General features: G+C 51.9%; 1 protein-coding gene across 1 annotated transcript in view; it reads right to left on the bottom strand.

Moving 5' to 3' along the window:
* The window catches only part of EPS8L2 (EPS8 signaling adaptor L2), a 21,154-nt gene extending 6,406 nt beyond the window's left edge, over positions 1 to 14,748 (bottom strand). Inside the window, exons 1-6 of the mRNA XM_012559396.2 lie at positions 14,702 to 14,748; positions 14,451 to 14,506; positions 12,835 to 12,899; positions 1,112 to 1,273; positions 361 to 510; positions 210 to 289 (exon numbers count right to left, since the gene is read on the bottom strand). Coding sequence (XP_012414850.1) covers positions 210 to 289; positions 361 to 510; positions 1,112 to 1,273; positions 12,835 to 12,899; positions 14,451 to 14,506; positions 14,702 to 14,745 — 557 coding nt within the window. The 5' untranslated portion in view covers positions 14,746 to 14,748. The remainder of the gene's footprint in view (positions 1 to 209; positions 290 to 360; positions 511 to 1,111; positions 1,274 to 12,834; positions 12,900 to 14,450; positions 14,507 to 14,701) is intronic.
* Between the last annotated feature and the right edge of the window lie 3,128 nt (positions 14,749 to 17,876).

Genomic DNA, 17,876 nt, shown 5'->3' with positions numbered 1-17,876 from the left:
CCCTCCCCGTACCTGACCCCGCCCACCCAGCCTGCCCCCCATATCTCACTCTTCGCCTGCCCACCGCTTCCCAGCCGGGTACTCGAGCCCCCCCACCTAGTTTGACCCTGCCCCGTGCCTGGCCCCGCCCCCAGTCTGTCTGGGTGCCCTAACCTGCCGCCTTACCTTCCCATCTCCCCACGCCGCCCCCGTCCCCCACCACTCCTTACTTGAGGGTCTGCGGCCGCATCTTCTTCCCGAGCCGGCAGTCGGCGAGCGCGCTCTCGATGTCCTCGTGCACCAGCTCCGCCTGCCGGGGACAGGGGGTCAGGCCTGGCCGGGTCAGGGCGCGCGGCGCCCCCGTGGCTGCACGGCCCTCACCTCGACCTCGTCGCAGTAGAAGAAGTGGATGTCGGGCTTGCTCTGCTCCGAGTCCTGGCACACGAGCAGCAGCACCGACGGGTAGCGAAGCTGGTTCAGCACCGTCTGGCAGTGCTGCACGGTGGGCAGCGGGAAGTTCTCCAGCTCCTCCTGGGGGCGGACAGCGACGAGGCACGCGGGTCGGGGGCGGGCTAAGACGTGGGGACGTGGGGCTCGGACGCGGGTCGGAGGCAAGGCTGGACGCAAGGCTGGGACATAAGGCTCAGACGTGGGGATGCGGGGCTTAGATGGTGGGTCGAGCACACAGGGCTCTGACGTGGAGCTCAGACGCGAGGCTCGGAGAGGAGCATAGACTCAAGCAGGGCTTGGACATGGGCTCAGACCCGATCTCGGGCACAGAGATGGACCTCACTAATGGACACAGTCCCACAGACACAGATGTGACTTGTGGACCAGGTTGTGGAGTTTGAACCAAGGACACAGATAGGAAGATGACTTGAGAGCTCAGAAAATGGACGTGGTCAGGATGTGGAGCATGTGGACCATGGCCACCAACGCTCAAGGGCCACAGCTGGTGGACACAGCCAGGCCCTGGCTCCAGTACAGCAGTGGACAGGCTCACGTGACCACAGCCTGGACATGCAATGGGCCCCTGAGGCTCCCCTGGACCCTCAGCCCCTTCGGGACCCGACCCTTTGCCCACACTCTTCTCACACAGGGATGGCGGGAAGCTCCCCGCCCCCACACACACCTGGGACTCCATGTCCAGCAGCCGCAGTGCCTGGTCGTTGACCTGCAGCAGCATCTCCTGCATCCAGATCTTCTCCTTGGAGCTCAGGTGCACTAGCTTTCGGATGGCATCGTCCACGGAGACAATGGCCTCACTCTTGTCCATGATGAACGTGGCCAGGTGCTGGGGGCAGGTAGTCAGAGTTGGGTGTGGCCTCCACATGCTGGGGTGCTTGAGCCCAAGGGGACGTGCCCACCCTGGGGGCTCTGACAAGGCACAGCCTCATCCTGGGGAGTCTGAGAGGAGGCAAAGCTCTGCCCTATGTGGTCTGAAGGGGCACAGTCTATCCTGGGGGGGTCTGAGGAGACACAACCCACCTTTGTGGAGTTTGAGGGGGCACAGCCTGCCCTGCAGGATCTATGGGGACACAGCCTTATCCTAAGGGGTCTGAAGGGGGTCACAGCCTGCCCTGTGGCGTTTGAGAGGGCACAGCCCCACCCTGAGGGGTCCGAGGGAAGGGAAAGCTTGCCCTATGGAGTTTGAGAGGGCACAGCCTGCCCTGGGGGTTGAGGGGGCACGGCCTGCCCTGAGGGGCTGAAGGGGCACAGCTCCACCTTAGTTGAGTTTGAGCTCTCCCTTGACGAATATCTCTGGGGACCATGGCCGGGCCCTGATAAAAATTCTCAAAAAAATCCAAACTACGGAGGCCCTAAACCATCTACCCCCATCCACATTCCATCCCCTGCAGCTGGGCCAGGAACACCAGCCTCCCTCCCTCTGTTCCCCGGGGCCACCGCCAGGCTTCTGCACTCGCTGTTCCCAGTCTTCCCTGAGCCCTTGTCTCTACCTTGCAGATTGTCTGGAATGTTGCCTGCCCTGACCAACCAACACATCATGGTCTCCCCAACCCTGAACTGACTTAGTTTTTCTTTATCGCTATCCAAGGTTACATTATATATACGGCTTCTTTGTTTATTGCATTGTGTTCTCTGCGTGGGGCAGGGGCTGTGTCTGCTGGGTTTGCTCGGTCTCCCAGTGCCTGGAGCAGTGCCTGGTAGGAGACAGGCCCCCCCCCCCCATGACCATGTGTGGGATGTGAGTGTCCTGGTGTCTGGGGCAAACTCTGCCCAGCAGGCCATGGGACCCTCACCTGGCCACGGGACCCTCGCCTGGCCGCGGGACCCTCGCCTGGCCGCGGGACCCTTGCCCAGCCAGCGTTTCCCTGTGCTGCCCACCTCCTCTCCTCTGTCCAAGCTGACCTGGCAGAAAGAAACGCGCCCTCCTCCAGCCCGAGCTCCCACATGTCTGCCTTGAGCCCTCTCTGGAAGAATCAACCCAGTAAACAATGCTGGACAACCGTATACATACTGACATCAACTCCAGCCAATCAAAGACCTAACTGCAAAACACAAAATCAAAAAAGTGCTAGAAGAAAATACTGCATAATTTCTGATAAACTCAAGGAGGACTTATTCACCAGGGGACTCTTCTAAACAAGAAAGAAAATTCAGAAGCTCAAAAGAAAATACTAATAAATTTGACTTAATAAAAAATAAAAATTGCTGCCTAGGGAAAAAAACTAACAAATACATAGTAAAAAGAAAAACTGGGGGAAAACAGGTAACAGCTATGAGGAAGGGCCAGTTTTCCTTATATATAAAAAGATCAATATGCATCACAATTATAACTCTTACTTTGTTAAAAGTTCTATTTTGTTAAATGTAAATAATTTTGTTAAATATAAATAATCATATTAATATAAATAAATATAAATGAATTAATTAAATATAAATGAACAAATACATAAAAAAGTAGGATATGAGCACAGATTTCACAGAAAAATGAGCAACTTTTAAACAGAAAATTGTGTGCATTCTCCTTCAATAAAATAATTGCAAATTGAAACTCTGAGACTCTATCATATTAGGAATGAATTAATCATTGAATTTTTTATCTGTTCTGTTTACCAGTACTGAGATGTCTGACATTACACTTTGTGGGTTAAATGTGCACCCCCACCTGCACTCACCCAGCTTCTCTGGAGAGGGACTTGGTAACATCTGTGAAGGCGCACAGCCTTTACCTCCCAATTCTACTGCAGGTAAACCGCAGACATGCAAATATGGCAGCTATGAGGTTGCTCACTGCAGAGCCATTTGTAGTAATGAACAACCGAACCCAACCTACACATCCATCAACAGGTTAAAGACATAAGTGGGGCAGCAAACGCGCAATGGAATAGGAGGCAGCTGATCTGTCTATGGGAGGCAGGGTAAAATCTGTTAGCAATGCAAAATAAAGCAAAGCCTGCTGCAAGGCCACAAAACAAGTCTCAGTGAATTTCAAATGACCGAAATCATACAGAGTATGTTCTATGACCCTAATAAAATTAAATTAGAAACCAAAAACAAAAAGATAACTAGAAAATCCCCGAATAATTGGAAATTAAGCAACACACTTCAAAATAACCCATGGGTCAAGGAAGAAGTCACAAAGAAAATTAGCAAATATTCTGAACTGAATGATAATAAAAACATACATATCTGATTTTGTGAAACACAGCAAAAGCAGTGCTTTAAGGGAAACTTATAGCTTTAAATGAATATATTAGAAAATAAGAAAGACTTAGGATCAATGATCTAAGCATTCACCTTAAGAAACTGGAAAAAGAGAACCAAATACAACTTGAAGTAAATGGAAGGAAGGGAATTAAGAGTAAAAATCAATGAACTAGAAAACAATCAATAGACAAGAATCAACAAAGCCAAAAGTTGGTTCTGAAAAGATCAATAAAATTCATAAACTCCTACCAAGCAAAACCTAGAAAAAACACAAATTTTCAATAACCAGAGTGAAAGAGGGAGCATCACTACAGATCTTACAGACACAAACTGGATTCATAATCAAAAACCTTCCCACAAAGAAAACTTTATACTTAGTGGGCTTCACTGGTAGATTTTACCAAATATTTAAGAAAGAAATAATAAAAATCTTTCACAAACTTTTTCAGAAAACAGGGGAGGGAACACTTTCCAGCTTTTTCTTTTGTTTTCCTCAGTTCATTCTTTCTCTAAATTTAATTTTGTTTTTGCTGTTGAGAATATATGCAGCAAAACAGACACCAATTCAACAGTTCCTACATGTACAATTTAGTGACATTGATTACATTCTGTGAGTTGTGCAACCATTCTCTCCTTTTCTGAGTTGTTCCTCCCTCACTGACATAAACTTACTGTCCCCTAAGGTTCCTATCTAATCTTTCAAGTTACTGTTGTCAATTTGCTCCCATACAGATAGTTCTTAAAAGACCATGATGCTCAAGGCAGATCTTTTTTACTAGTTAAGCTGTTGTTCAGTTTTAAGATGACTGTAGGGGAAATTTTTGGTTTAAGGTTTAAAGATTATCTTAGGGCAATAGTTTCAGGGGTTCAGCCACCCTTCATGGCTCCAGAAATTCTAAAGTCCATGAGAATTTGTAATTCTGTTATGCATTTTCCCCCTTTTGACCAGGATTCTTTTATGGAATCTTTGATCAAAATATTCAGTAATGGCAGCCAGGCACCATTCAGTTCTTGTGGTCTCACAGCAAAGGAGGCAGTTGTTCCTGGAGGCAATTAGCCACAAATTCCATATCCTCCTCTTATTCCTGACTTTCTTTCTTCCTCTGTTGTTCTAGGTGAATAGAGACCAATTGTTGTGCTTTGGATGGCCGCTTGCAAACTTTTAAGGCCCCAGGCACTACGCAATGAACTAGAAGGTAGAACAGAAGCACTAAACATGTCATTAGGTGAATTAACTTGGATGTCCCATGAATCCATGATCCTAAGTCTCCAAACCAAGGAATCAAATCCCATGAGGTGCTTGGTTGTACATAAGCAGCCTCAGCAGCTACTCTTTTTTTTTTTTTTTTGTCATTGTTATGAATATATCTGTCAGTCACACAAGTTTTGCCAATTCAACTTTTTATAGGTTACAACTTATTGACAGCAATTACAATAAGTGGCTGTGCAACCCTGCCCTTAATCAATGCGATTTTTCTATCACTGTTAACCCTCCTTTTCCCCCTCCCTCCTGCCCCTGGTAACCACGGATAAACTTTGGTCTCTGTGCATTTTCCTAATGGCTGAGTAGTATTTCATTGTATGTATGTAACTGCATTTGTTTATCCCTTCATCTGTTGATGGACATTTAGGTTGATTCCACCTTTTGGCTATTGTGAATAGTGCTGCACTGGACAATGGTGTAAAAGTCTCTTTTTGAGTCTCTGCTTTCAAGTCTCTTGGGTATATACCTAGGAGTGGAATTGCTGGGTCATATAGTAGTTCTCCACCACTCATCTGTCAGTTTGTTGTACTGTGGTGGCTTTCATGTTGCTGTGATGCTGGAAGCTATGCCACCGGTATTTCAAATACCAGTAGACTAAGACAGACTAGGAAGAAGGACCTGATGATCTGCTTCTTAAAAAACTGGCCAGTGAAAACCTTTTTAATAGCAGCGGAACATTGTCTGATACAGTGCTGGAAGATGGGCCCCTCAAGTTAGAAGGCACTCAAAATATGATTGGGGAAGAGCTGCCTCCTCAAAGTAGAGTCGACCTTAATGATATGGATGGAGTCAAGCTTTTGGGACCTTCATCTGCTGATGTGGCATGACTCAAAATGAGAAGAAATAGCTGCAAACATCCATTAATAATCAGAACATAGAATTACAAAGTATGAATCTAGCAGAACTGGAAGTCATCAAAAATGAAATGGAACACATAAAGACTGATATCCTAGGCATCAGTGAGCTGAAATGGACTGGTAATGGCCATTTAGAATCAGACAATCATATGGTCTACTATGCTGGATGTCTTAGGCTGGGCTCTCTTGAGAAGCAAAACCAGTGAAGTGTATAAATATATATAGAAAGAAATTTATCTCAAGGAAATGGCTCATGTGCTTGTAGAGGCTGGCATGTTCCAAGTCCATGGGTCAAGTGCCAGGCTGGAGGCTTCTGACTCACATAGCTATAGGGAAGATGAACCCAAGGTCGGCAGGTCAGATGGCAGGCTGCTGGCGCACAGGCTGCAGAGGCTGACCAATCCCTTACCTGCTGATGATTGGCAGTAAGCTGCTAGCTCAAGCCCAAGAACTAGAGGTCAGATGATGACGAGCTGGATGCAGGATCCAGAGTGAGAGCTTTGTTGGAATATCCATTTTACATACTGGAGGCAGGCTACACCTCCAAGGAAAATCCTTTGCAACAAATTAGCTGCTCATAGCAGATCTCATCATGGAGTTCATTCAATCATTACATAACTGCCAAATTACATCATTTCATAATTGCCAAGGAAACCGTGGTGGCTTAGTGGTTAACAACTACCGCTGCTAACCAAAAGGTCGGCAGTTCAAATCCACCAGGCGCTCCTTGGAAACCCTATGGGGCAGTTATACTCTGTCCTATAGGGTCGCTATGAGTCAGAATGGACTCGACGGCAGCGGGTTTGCAACGGGTATAACTGCCAAACTACATCATAACTTCCAAACCACTGAGAACCATGGCCCAGCCAAGCTGACATACAACCTTAACCATCAGACTGGGAACGACAGACTGGGAAGAGGAATGGCATCACATTCACTGTCAAAAAGAACATTTCAAGATCTATCCTGAAGTACAACATTGACAGTGATAGGATAATATCCATACACCTACAAGGAAGACCAGTCACTATGACTTATTCACACTTATGCACCAACCACTCAGGCCAAAGATGAAGAAACTGAATATTTTTACCAACTTCTGCAGTCTGAAATCGATTAAACATGCAATCAAGATGCATTGATAATTCTTGGCAATTGGAATGCAAAAGTTGGAAACAAAGAAGAAGGACTGGTAGTTGGAAATATGGTCTTGATAACAGAAACGACGCTGGAGATCGCATGATAGAATTTTGCAAAACCACTTGAAGCACTTACTGATGAAGATCAAAGACCACAGCCTTCAGTGTGGATTACACCTCAACATAAAGACAAAAATGCTCACAACTGGACCAACATCATGATAAACAGAGAAAAGATTGAAGTTGTCAGGGATTTCATTTTACTTGGATCCATAATCAACACCCATGTAAGCAGCTGTCAAGAAATCAAAGGACACATTGCATTGGGCAAATCTGCTGCAAAAGACCTCTTTAAAGTGTTGAAAAGCAAAGATGTCACCTTGAAGACTAAGGTGTGCCTGACCCAAGCCATGGTATTTTCAATCGCATCATATGCATGCGAAAGCTGGACAATGAACAAGGAAGACTGAAGAAGAATTGATGCCTTTGAATTGTGATGTTGGCGAAGAATACTGAATATACCATGAACTGTCAAAAGAAGGAACAAATCTGTCTGGGAAGAAGTACAACCAGAATGCTCCTTAGAAGCAAGGATGGCAAGACTACATCTCACATACTTTGGACATGTTATCAGGAGGGATCAGTCCCTGGAGAAGGACATCATGCTTGGTAAAGTAGCGGGTCAGCAAAGAAGAGGAAGACCCTCAAGGAGATGGATTGACACAGTGGCTGCAACAACTGGCTGAAGTTTAACAATGATTGTGAGGATGGCACAGGACCAGGCAGTGTTACGTTCTGTTGTACATAAGGATCGCTATGAGTTGGAACTCACTCTACGGCACCTAACAACAGAACTGCCCCATTGGGTTTCCAAGGAGCAGCTGGTGGATTTGAACTGCTGACCTTCTGGTTAGCAGCCACTCTCTTAATCACTGCATGACCAGAGCCATCCTAGTGGGAGTGAAATAGTATCTCATTGTGGTTTTGGTTTGCATCTCTCTGATGACTAATGACGCTAAGCATCTTTTCATGTGTTTGGTGGCCATTTGAATGCCTTCTTTGGTGAAATGTCTATTCAAGTCTTTTGCTCATTTTATGATTGGGTTGTCTTTTTGTTGTTAAGTTGTCTAAGTGTTATATATATTTTGGTTATTAGATTCCTGTAAGTATATGGTTTCTGAAGATATTCTCTCAGTCAGTAGCTTGCCTTTTCACTTTTTTGGTAAGGTCTTTTGAAGAATAAAAGACTTTAATTTTTATGAGGTCCCATTTATTTATTTTGTCCTTTGCTGTTTGTGCTTTTGTTATTATCTTAGATAATCCATTGTTGAAAGCCAGGCCTGACAGCGTTGCCCCTTCTTGTTCTTCTAAGAATTTTATGGTTTTAATTTGCACATTTAGGTCCTTAAGCCATTTTGAATTTAGTTTTGTGTCTGGTGTGAGGCATGCATCCTGTTTTGTTTTTCTGCAGGTGGTAATACAGTTTTCCCAGCACCATTTATAGAAGAGACTCTTCTTTCCCCATTGAATGGAAATAGCACTTGTCGAAAATCAGTTGACCATAGATGCGTGGGTTTATTTCTGGACTGTCAATTCTATTCCATTGGTCTATGCATCTATTGTTATACCAGTACCAGGCTGTTTTGACTACTGTAGCATACCAAAAAAAAAAAAAAAAAAAACCAAACTTGTTGCCATCAAGTTGATTCTGACTCGCAGTGACCCTATAAGACAGAGTGGAACTGCCCCATAGGTTTTCCGAGGAACACCTGGTGGATTTGAACTACCGACCTTTTGGTTAGCAGCCGTAACTCTTAACCACTAAGCCACCAGAGTTTCCATAGCTGTATAGTATGCTTTAAAATCAGGACGTGTGGGTCATCCTACTTTGTTTTCTCTTTCAGCATTGTTTTAGTTATTCAGAGCCTCTCGCCATTCCATACAAAGTTGAGGATTGGTTTTTCTATTTCTGTAAAGAAGGCAGTTTGTATTTGATCAGGAGTGCATTGAATCTATAAATCCCTTTGGGTAGGACTGACATCTTAACAATAGTAAGTCTTGCAATTCATAAACATGGAACATCTTTCCATGTATTTTAGTCTTCTTTAATCTCTTCCCGCAGTGTTTTGTAGTTTTCATTGTATAAGTCCTCCAAGTCCCTGGTTAGATTTATTCCTAAGTATTTTATTCTCTTAGATGTTACTGTAAACGGAATTGTATCTCTAATTTTCCTTTCAGATTTCTCATTGCTTGTGTGTAGCCAACTTGTTTTATAAGGCCAAATTAACCTTTATACCATAACAAGGGAATTACAAGAAATGAAAATTACAGACTGGTATCTCTAATGAACATGGATGCAAAAAATCCTTAACAAAATATTAGCAAATCTAGTCCATCAACACATAAAAAGGGTCATACGCCATGACTAAATGAGGTTTATTCCAGAAATGCAAGGTGGGTTCAACATTCAAAAAAAAATCAATCAATATGATTTGCTACACTAACAGATTAAAGGAGAAAAAATATGACCATCTCAATAGATGCAGAAAAAGCATTTGACAAAATTCAACATCCCTTCATGATAAAAACGCGCACTCCGGGGAATAGAAAGAAACTTCCTCAATCTAATCAAAAGTATCCACACTATATACAACAAACAATACTGGAATATTGGATGCCTTCTTCTAAGATCGGACAGAAGGCAAGGATGTCCACTCTCATCACTCTTGTTTACCATTGTGCTGGTGATCCCAGCCAGGGCAATGAAGCAAAAAAAAAAAAAAAAAAAAGAATGAATGAAATGAAGAGCTGTCTTTATTTTTAGACAACATGATTGTGTAAGTAGAAAATCCAGTTAATCTACAAACAAATCACTACAACAAATAAGTGAATTCAGCGAGGTCTCAGGATATCTGCTCAATACACAAAAATTCGATTGTTTTTTCTATATACTAGCACCAAACAATTGGAAATAAATTATGGACCATTTGATTTTAAAATTTATATGCAAGTCCAAAGAACTTAGAGTAGACAAGATAATCTTGAAGAGAAAGAACAAAGTTGGAGGTCTTTCATTACCTGGTTTCAAGAGTGACAGTAAAGCTTTGTTGTTGCTGTTAAGTCGATTCCAACTCATGGTGACCCTGTCTGTGTGGAGTAGAACTGCTCCACAAGGTTTTCAAGGCTGTGACTTTTGGAAGCAGATCAACAGGCCTGTCTTCTGAGGCGCCTCTGGGTGGGTTTGAGCTGCCAACCTTTTGGCTAGTAGCTGAGCACTTAAGCGTTTGTGCCACCCAGGGACTCTGACAATAAGGCCACAATGAGTAAAACAGTGTAGTAAATAGATCAGTGGAACAGATGGAGTCTGGGAATAGACCCATTCACATCCAATCAACTGATTTTTGACAAAGGCACCAAAGTAATTCCTTAAGGGGAGAAAAATCTTTCCAACATAACTGGACATTCATATGGTGTGAGCCCTACCTCACACCATGCACATGAATTGATTCAAAATGGATCATAGACCTAAATGTTAACATTGTAAACTATGGAGCATCTAGAAGAAAACAATGACTTCTTAGAGAGGAGACAAAAAACCCTAACAGCAAAGCAAGACAAACCAAACTCATTGCCGTGGAGTCGTTTATGACTCATAGCGACCCTATAGGACAGGGTAGAACTGCACAATAGGGTTTCCAATGCTGTAATCTTTATGGAGAAGCCCTGATGGTGTGGTGGTTAAGAGCTTGCTGCTAACCAAAAGGTCGGCAGTTCAAATCCACCAGCTGCTCCTTGGACACCCTATGGGGCAGTTCTACTCTGTCCTATAGGGTTGCTATGAGTCAGAACTGACTCAACGGCACCTAACAACAGTCTTTATGGAAGCAGACTACCACATCTTTCTCAGGTGGAGCAGCTGGTACTTTTGAACTGCCAACCTTTCAGTTAGCAGCTGAGTGCTTAACCACTGTGCCACCAGGGCTCCCTATAAAGCAAAAAAAAAAAAGGTATAATTAGATGTCATCAAAATGAAACATTTCTGCTCATCAGAAGAGAGCTGTGCATACGAATCGCAAGTGCAGGGAGAAGACATTTGTCATGGATACATCTGACACTAGATGAAGAACTCTCACCCACCAACACCGAGCTTGTCGGTCTGTCTGTGACCAGAAGCCAGGCTGCATGGGGACAGACCTTCTGGAAGGGCTCACAGGGAGCCAGCTGGCTGAGGAGACACTCCCACGTGCCCAGTGCCCTGAGAGTCTCGTTCTACACACGTTTTCTTAAAATAAGTTTACTAAGCAGAATGAAACTGGTCCTTACAGGACCTTCCCAAAGAAACAAACCACAGGGCTGGAGAGCAGATCAGCCAGCGCCCCGGTTGAGGTGGGGAGGCTGTGCAGACGAAGGAGCAACAGGAGAGAGGTTTTAGGGTGGTGGCTGTTCTGTGTCCTGCCTGTGGTGGTGGTTACAAAAATCTGTTGCTGTTAGCCGTCGTGGACCGGGGCCCTGACTCCTGGCGACTCCACGCACAATGGGCTCCCACCACTGTGATCCAGAGGGTTTTGACTTATTTTTTGGAAGGAAATCGCCAGGTCTTTCATCCTACACAAATCTACACGTGTCAAAACATTCATAGAACTGTGCACTAGAAAATACCAGTTTTGCTGTATGATACTTTTTTAAAAAGAACAAAAACAAGCCTACGGCGACCCCCATTGCCAGCAGTGGGGCTGATCTTGCCCCCACTTGCCTGGGCGTAGCTTGTGCCTCTCACTCTCTCTGGGCCTCAGTTTCCTCATTCAGGAGGGGCAAGAAGACCCCGCCCACTCCACCACCCCTCTGGTTGGGCAGGAAAAGCCCCCACTGGGGCCCGGCCATGGCTGGGCTGGGGCCTTCCACAGCCACCAGGCTGAGCCAGGCCAGCTTAGATGGAAACCCAGGCCTGGGAGGCCCAGGTGGCGTTCGAGGTCCATCAGCAAGCAGGGCAAAGTCTCACCTCTGGCTCCCGGAGGACAGTGCTGCCCGGGAGGGAAGGGGATGAGAGCTGGCCTATCCACCCCTCTGTGCCCTGCCCTGGGACACCGAGCTGCCGCTGGCAGTCCCCAGCTCAGCCGCCCACACAGCCCTGCCCGAGCTGGCAGGGAGGGCCCGTCACCCGGACACACCCCGTCTCCAGAGCTGCAGGGACTCCGACCGACTGAGCTCTGGACCCATTCTAACATTTGCTTCCCAGGGCAGCAACCTGCCTGGCCTGGCGGGGGGCGGGGAGTGACGGCCCAGGGGAACCAGTGAGGCAGTGACAGGCCCTCTCGATCCCCCCCCTCCCCGCCACGCCCCGACACTGCCTGCAGGCTTGGACAAGGGCCAGGAACATGCTGTCAGCTTCCAGGGCAGGAAGGCCATTTTAAAAACCTCATTTCCTGAGTTCAAAGTGTGAATGAGCCTGACCCAGAGCAAAGTGCCCTCCTGAGCTGGCGGCTGGTCTCGAGTGAAGGGGGGCCCACGGCAGCAGGTCTCAGAATCAATGCCCCCAGGCCTGGCACGGCCGTGAAGGGCGGCTTTCCTCTCCTGCCTGATCTAGTTCTGGTTTGCGGCCAGGATAACCATTTCCTTCCCACTGGGTCCTCCCAGCGAGGGGCTGCAGGTCCAGCTCCACGGCCACACCTGCCGTGGGTTTGTGTCTCCCCCAGTGCAGGGCCCCCTCTGTCCCCCAGAATGAGAACTCCCAGGGTGGGGTGAGGCCCTTTCTGTCCCCCCCGGAATGTGAATTCTGCGGGGTGGAATGGGGCCCCGTAAACTGCGGCCGAGTCTGGAACGGTCCAGACTCTGGCCTTGCCCCGCCCGCTGCAGATGGCAGAACCTGGACTTGCCACTGTCCCCACCCGCCCTGTGACCCTGGAGCCCCAAGAGCGGGCCTCACCTGGACATGGTACTGTGAGGTCTCGTGCATGATGACATTGGAGTTGGAGTACTTCTTCCTCTGCTCTGAACCAGGACACAAAGTCACTCAGCCCCCGAGGGCGGCCCCTGACTCGCAGTCCAGGGGGGACTGTACCCCAAGGGGCACATGGGGGGGCGAGGTGAGAGGTGCAGTCTGAGGCCCCTCACGGCCACCGGGAAGGAGCCGGGTGAGATCCTGGGGCCAAGGGAAGCCCTCCCCCGGAGATGTGAGTGGGGGCCCTCCTGGTGGGTCCATCTCCCTCCATCCTCAGGACAGCCCCTGGGGTCCACAGTCAGTCAACAAGACACTGGCTCACAGAGGTGATGGGCAGCCTGTGACTGGGGAGTCTGCCTTGGAAGGCTGCAGTTGCCCCACCCCCACTCTGACTTCCTAGGGGAGGGGTCCAGGCCAGGGCTTCCCCCAACTCTAGAAGCTGCCAGGTAAAACCTCCCTGCCCTTCCCTGGGGCTTCTCCACTTTCTAAACTGGGCACAAATGAGGGGGTGTGGCAGAGTTGGGGGGCAGGGCTGGGGAAGGAACAGAAGTTGGGGTGGGGCAGTGCTGGGGGCAGAGTGGTGGGGGGAAAGGACAGAACTTGGGGTAGGACAGAGCTGGGGGACAGAGGGGGGAGAGGACAGAACTTAGGGTGGGACAGAGCTGGGGGACAGAGAGGGAGGACAGAACTTGGGCGTGGGACAGAGCTGGGGGACAGAGGGGGAGGAGAGAACTTGGGGTGGGACAGAGCTGGGGGACAGAGTGGGGAGAGGACAGAACTTGGCGTGGGATGGCGCTGGGGGACAGAGAGGGGGGAGGAGAGAACTTGGGGTGGGACAGAGCTGGGGGATAGAGGGGTGAGAGGACAGAACTTGGGGTGGGATGGCACTGGGGGACAGAGCTGAAAGGGAGAAACAGAGTTGGGAGTGGGGGGAGCAATGGGGGCACGGGGAGGGCCAGAGCTGGGGGGAAGCTCAGAGCTGGGGAATGGTCAGAGCTGGGCTCCCCAGGTTTGCCCCCCAGGCACCTTCTCTTCCCACATCATTTACACCTAGAGCAGATGGAGCCCCCAGCCCCAGCGCACAGCCCACTGGCCCTGAGTCTCCCCTATTGCCCCACAGCACTTCCTTGTGGTTCCCTCCAGGGGGCAGGGGGCAGCCAGCCCCCTCCCTCCTGGAGCAGACACCCTGCGACTCAGTCCTGCCTGAACCCCACCCCCACCCCAGCGATCCGGTTGCAGCAGTGAGGAGCCCAGTCAAATCAATATTGATGCTCCCTGAATTATTAGTAAAGGCCTCTCCCCTTACCAAGTGTGCGCATGTTGGGGTAGGAGGTGGCCCGGAGCTTTGGGGAAGGACTTTGCCCACCTATTGACTAATGAGGGTCCAGGGGCCTCCTCTGAGCCCCTCAAGGCTGACCGGCCTCTCTCAGCAGGCAGAGGTTGGCAGGGGAGCCTTGGGGGAGGGGACTGTAAGGACTGGGAGTGGGCCAGTGACAGACACCCCCTCCTGCCCCCCCTGTGACCCCTCCCTGACTGAGGCTGCTCCCCACTTCTTCCCTGTCTAGTCCACCCTGTCGGCCGACATCACCTGGGAGACTCACCAAACAGGTCCTTGGCGCTCATCTTGGCCACCCCATCAGACCGGCCCAGGCTGCCACTGTAGGGAGGAGTTGGTGAGGGAAGGAACGCCACCACATCTCCCCGCCCCCTTCCCTGGCCTGCTGGTGGGATGGAAAGGGGAGGGGGCTCACTTGGCGGCCCCCAGGAGGGGCTGGTGAGGGCAGGAAAGCCACAGCATCTCCCCGCCCCCTTCCCTGGCCTGCTGGTGGGATGGGGAGGGGAGGGGGCTCACTTCGCAGCACCCGGGCAGCAGCTCACGGACCCTGACTGGCTCATGGCGTCCTTGCGGGTGACCAGCTGGGAGGGAGGGGCAGCCCTCAGTGGCGCGGCCAAGTCCCCGGGCTCAGTGCCGGCCCACACCTGGAGGGCAGAGAAGCAGGCTGACACCTCCCACCCCGCTGGTGGCCTGGGCACTCCTAGGGCGGGGCCTGGGTCTCTGCCTCCCCCACCCCAGAGCCAGGGGACAGCCCCCAGGACCCTCAGCTTTTCACCTGGCCCAGGCTGTGCCAGTCCAGGGTAGACGCCGAGGCAGGGGTCCTCAGGGGACAGGGCCCTGCCACCTGGGCCACATGAGGACCAGCCTGCCCCCACCCCCAAGACGTGTCCATTCACCAGGAGCCCCAGCAGGCCATCACTAGGGCCCCACCTTGCCCCAGACCCTCAGCCCTCCACAGGGACCCCAGGGATGAGCGGACAGATGGGTCCCACCCCCAGGGCTGGCGGGGCTGTGAGAAGGGCCTTGGAGGGAGGAAGAGCTCCCCAGGCAGGAGGAACTGCACGTTCAAAGGTCCTGAGGCCACTGGGAGCTTAGCACTTGGAGGGGGCCGGGAGAGGGGCCCTATGGGCGCAGCCCAGGGCAAAGTCCTCAGGAGCCCCAGCCTGCAGCTGTTCCTCCCCACCTAGCCTCCAGTTCAGGGGCTCGGACTCTTGCGTGGACCTGAAGCCCATCCTTGCAAGCCTGGTCCAGCCCTGGGCTCCGTCTTGGGCCTAGGAGGCCTGACCTGGGAAGAGGTCCCAGAAGGGAATTGCAGCCATGTGGGTGGGGATTCTGGGGTCCTGGGTACCCCGCAGAGAGTCTAGAAGTGGGGTGTGGGCATCTCCTCACCCTGGGGGGTATGGCCAGGGCTAGCTCAGCAGCACCCTTGGCCGTGGGGCTGTCTACAGCAGGAAGTGGAAAGGGTGAGGTGGGAGCCTCAGCAGTGTCTCCCCAAAACCAGGAGCCCAGGAGCATCCCAGGGGCAAAGACATGTGGCAGTACTGCCTTCCCTGACAAGGCGGGGGCACAGAGGGGGCAGTGCATGGCCAGGGGCTTCCCCAGGCAGGGTCTCTCCAGGGGCAGATCCCGGGAGCCTTTCTCTGTGCTCCCCAGCTCCATTTTCTCGGCTGCTGGGACAGACAGGTGTCTGATTTGAGCTGGATCCTGGGCCATCCAGGGGCATGAGCAGGGCCTGGTGCCCCTGTCAAGGGCCCAGCTGGCTTGTCCCGTGGGGTCTGTGTCCTGGGGGGTCTGTGCCCCATGGGGACCTGCAGTCCTGGGGTTGCCCCCAGGTCCCTGTAAGAGCTGTGTGGCAAGTGTCCCTGGTTGTCCCTCTGTGGCTCTGTGATCGGCTCCCCAAGGGGAAGCCTGGGCGCATAGGATGGAGGAGGGAAAGCCTGGAGGGTCCACCTCCTGACAACCCTCACCAGCGGGGGCCCATCCTCTGTGACTCCAGCCTTTGAGTATGCCAGGGTGGGGGGCATGGACCAGGGGTGCTGGTATCAAGGGCGGGGAGGGATTGGGGTGGGGCGCCCTACCACTTTCTGGTTTGACCAGTTGTCCCTACAGGGAGTGTTTACCCGAGGTGTGAGGGGCCTCCCACATGCCACCGAGGGTCCTGGCTCACTGGGAGAAACTCGGCCAGATTCCTCGGTCCATCTGTCTGTAGGGAATGTCCGGAATGTATGTGACCTCAGTGGGTGAGCCTGAGTGTTTGCTTAATAGGACTCCTGGCGGGCCCCGCCAGGCTCCTGCACACGTGTCCAGGTGCACATACCTCAGCAAAACCGGAACACGTCCGTGCAGCCTCAGGCCTGCAGCACACACAGGCATGACAGGCCCTGCTGGGGACACGGGGCCCCTCTCTTTGGGGGTGCTAGGCTGGGAACCCTGTGGCCTTCAGCTAGGGGGCAGCGGGGGACCTCAAGGGCAGGCAGGGGGGGCCAGGTGCTGGCATCTGGGTGGAGCACCTGGGGGAGGAACCCTACAGCCCATGGAGTCCCTGCCCCTCCCAAGGCCAGTGATGCAGCCCAGGGAAGCTAGGTGGGGAGCCTCCATGCCAGCGTGGCAGGGGCTCCAGGGTCTTCTCTGCTCTTTGGTTTTAGTGCGGTCATTTTCCGGGTGCACAGGGAGGGCGGGGCAGATGCCCGGTTGGACATTGGTGGGGGGGGGGAGGGGCCGGCCGGGCAAGGAGGGCGCAGGGACCAGCTCCAAGTTCAAATTCCAGCCCTGCGCGCCGAGTGACCTTGGGGAGGAGCCGCATCTCTGCTATCGCACGTCTCCGCCGCCGGCCCACGGGGGAGGGTAGGGCCTGGGGGGAATCCCCTCAGAGCTGGCTAGGCCCTAGTCTGGGAGGCGCGGTTGGGGGGATAAACCTGGGGAGCTGGGCGTGGCAGGCACACTCGAGAGGGCGAGAAGACAGGGAGGGGGCCCGGGACAGGTACAGGGCTGGGGCCGCAGGCTGGACACAGGGGAATAGGGGAAGGGGTGCTGAGTCGGGAGGGGAGGCGCCGCACAGCTGGGGGAGAATTGCACCCAGGGGCGGGGGCAGAAGTGGTCTCCGGGCTGCCACGGCACACCTACTCCAGAGACATCTCTGTGCAGAAGGCCAGTCCCAGCCCAACCCTCCTGGCACAGAGACCAGGAGCTCGGGTGGCCAGCAGGTTGGGCGCCCACAACTCCTTGCCAGCCCACCCTCTGATCCGCAGCCCCGCCCCGCCACCTCCTTCTTCCTGACACTTCCCACCCTAGCCTTGACCCAGAGCCTGACCCCAGCCTAGTGCTTTCCCGGCCGGGTTTCCTTTGGCTCCGACGCCCAGGAAGCGTTTCCTGACGTCCCCCCTACGGGAGCGGCCGCGGTGCCATTACAGGGTCGGCCGAGGGGAGGCCAGCTCTCCCGAGTCGGGGGTGGGGGCATTGGATGGGCAGGGGAGAGTCCTCAGGCCGCGCATCGCCCCCTTCCCTGGACGCAGGGGTCCCCCCACCAAGCCCCAGGGCTGGGAGGGGACCGGGACAGGGCGGATGACTCATGCAGCACAGGCTTAAAAATATCCCCGCGCGCGGCCGCCGCCCGAGGACCCGACCCGGCGGGCCAGTGCCCACGTGAGGCCGGTGGGTCGGCGCAGCGTCCCCCGCCCCGCGATCAGCACTC

The sequence above is a fragment of the Trichechus manatus genome, unplaced genomic scaffold, assembly GCF_000243295.1.
Source record: "Trichechus manatus latirostris isolate Lorelei unplaced genomic scaffold, TriManLat1.0 scaffold00244, whole genome shotgun sequence".
NCBI lineage: Eukaryota > Metazoa > Chordata > Mammalia > Sirenia > Trichechidae > Trichechus > Trichechus manatus.
This window is presented reverse-complemented; position numbering and strand designations above follow the sequence as displayed.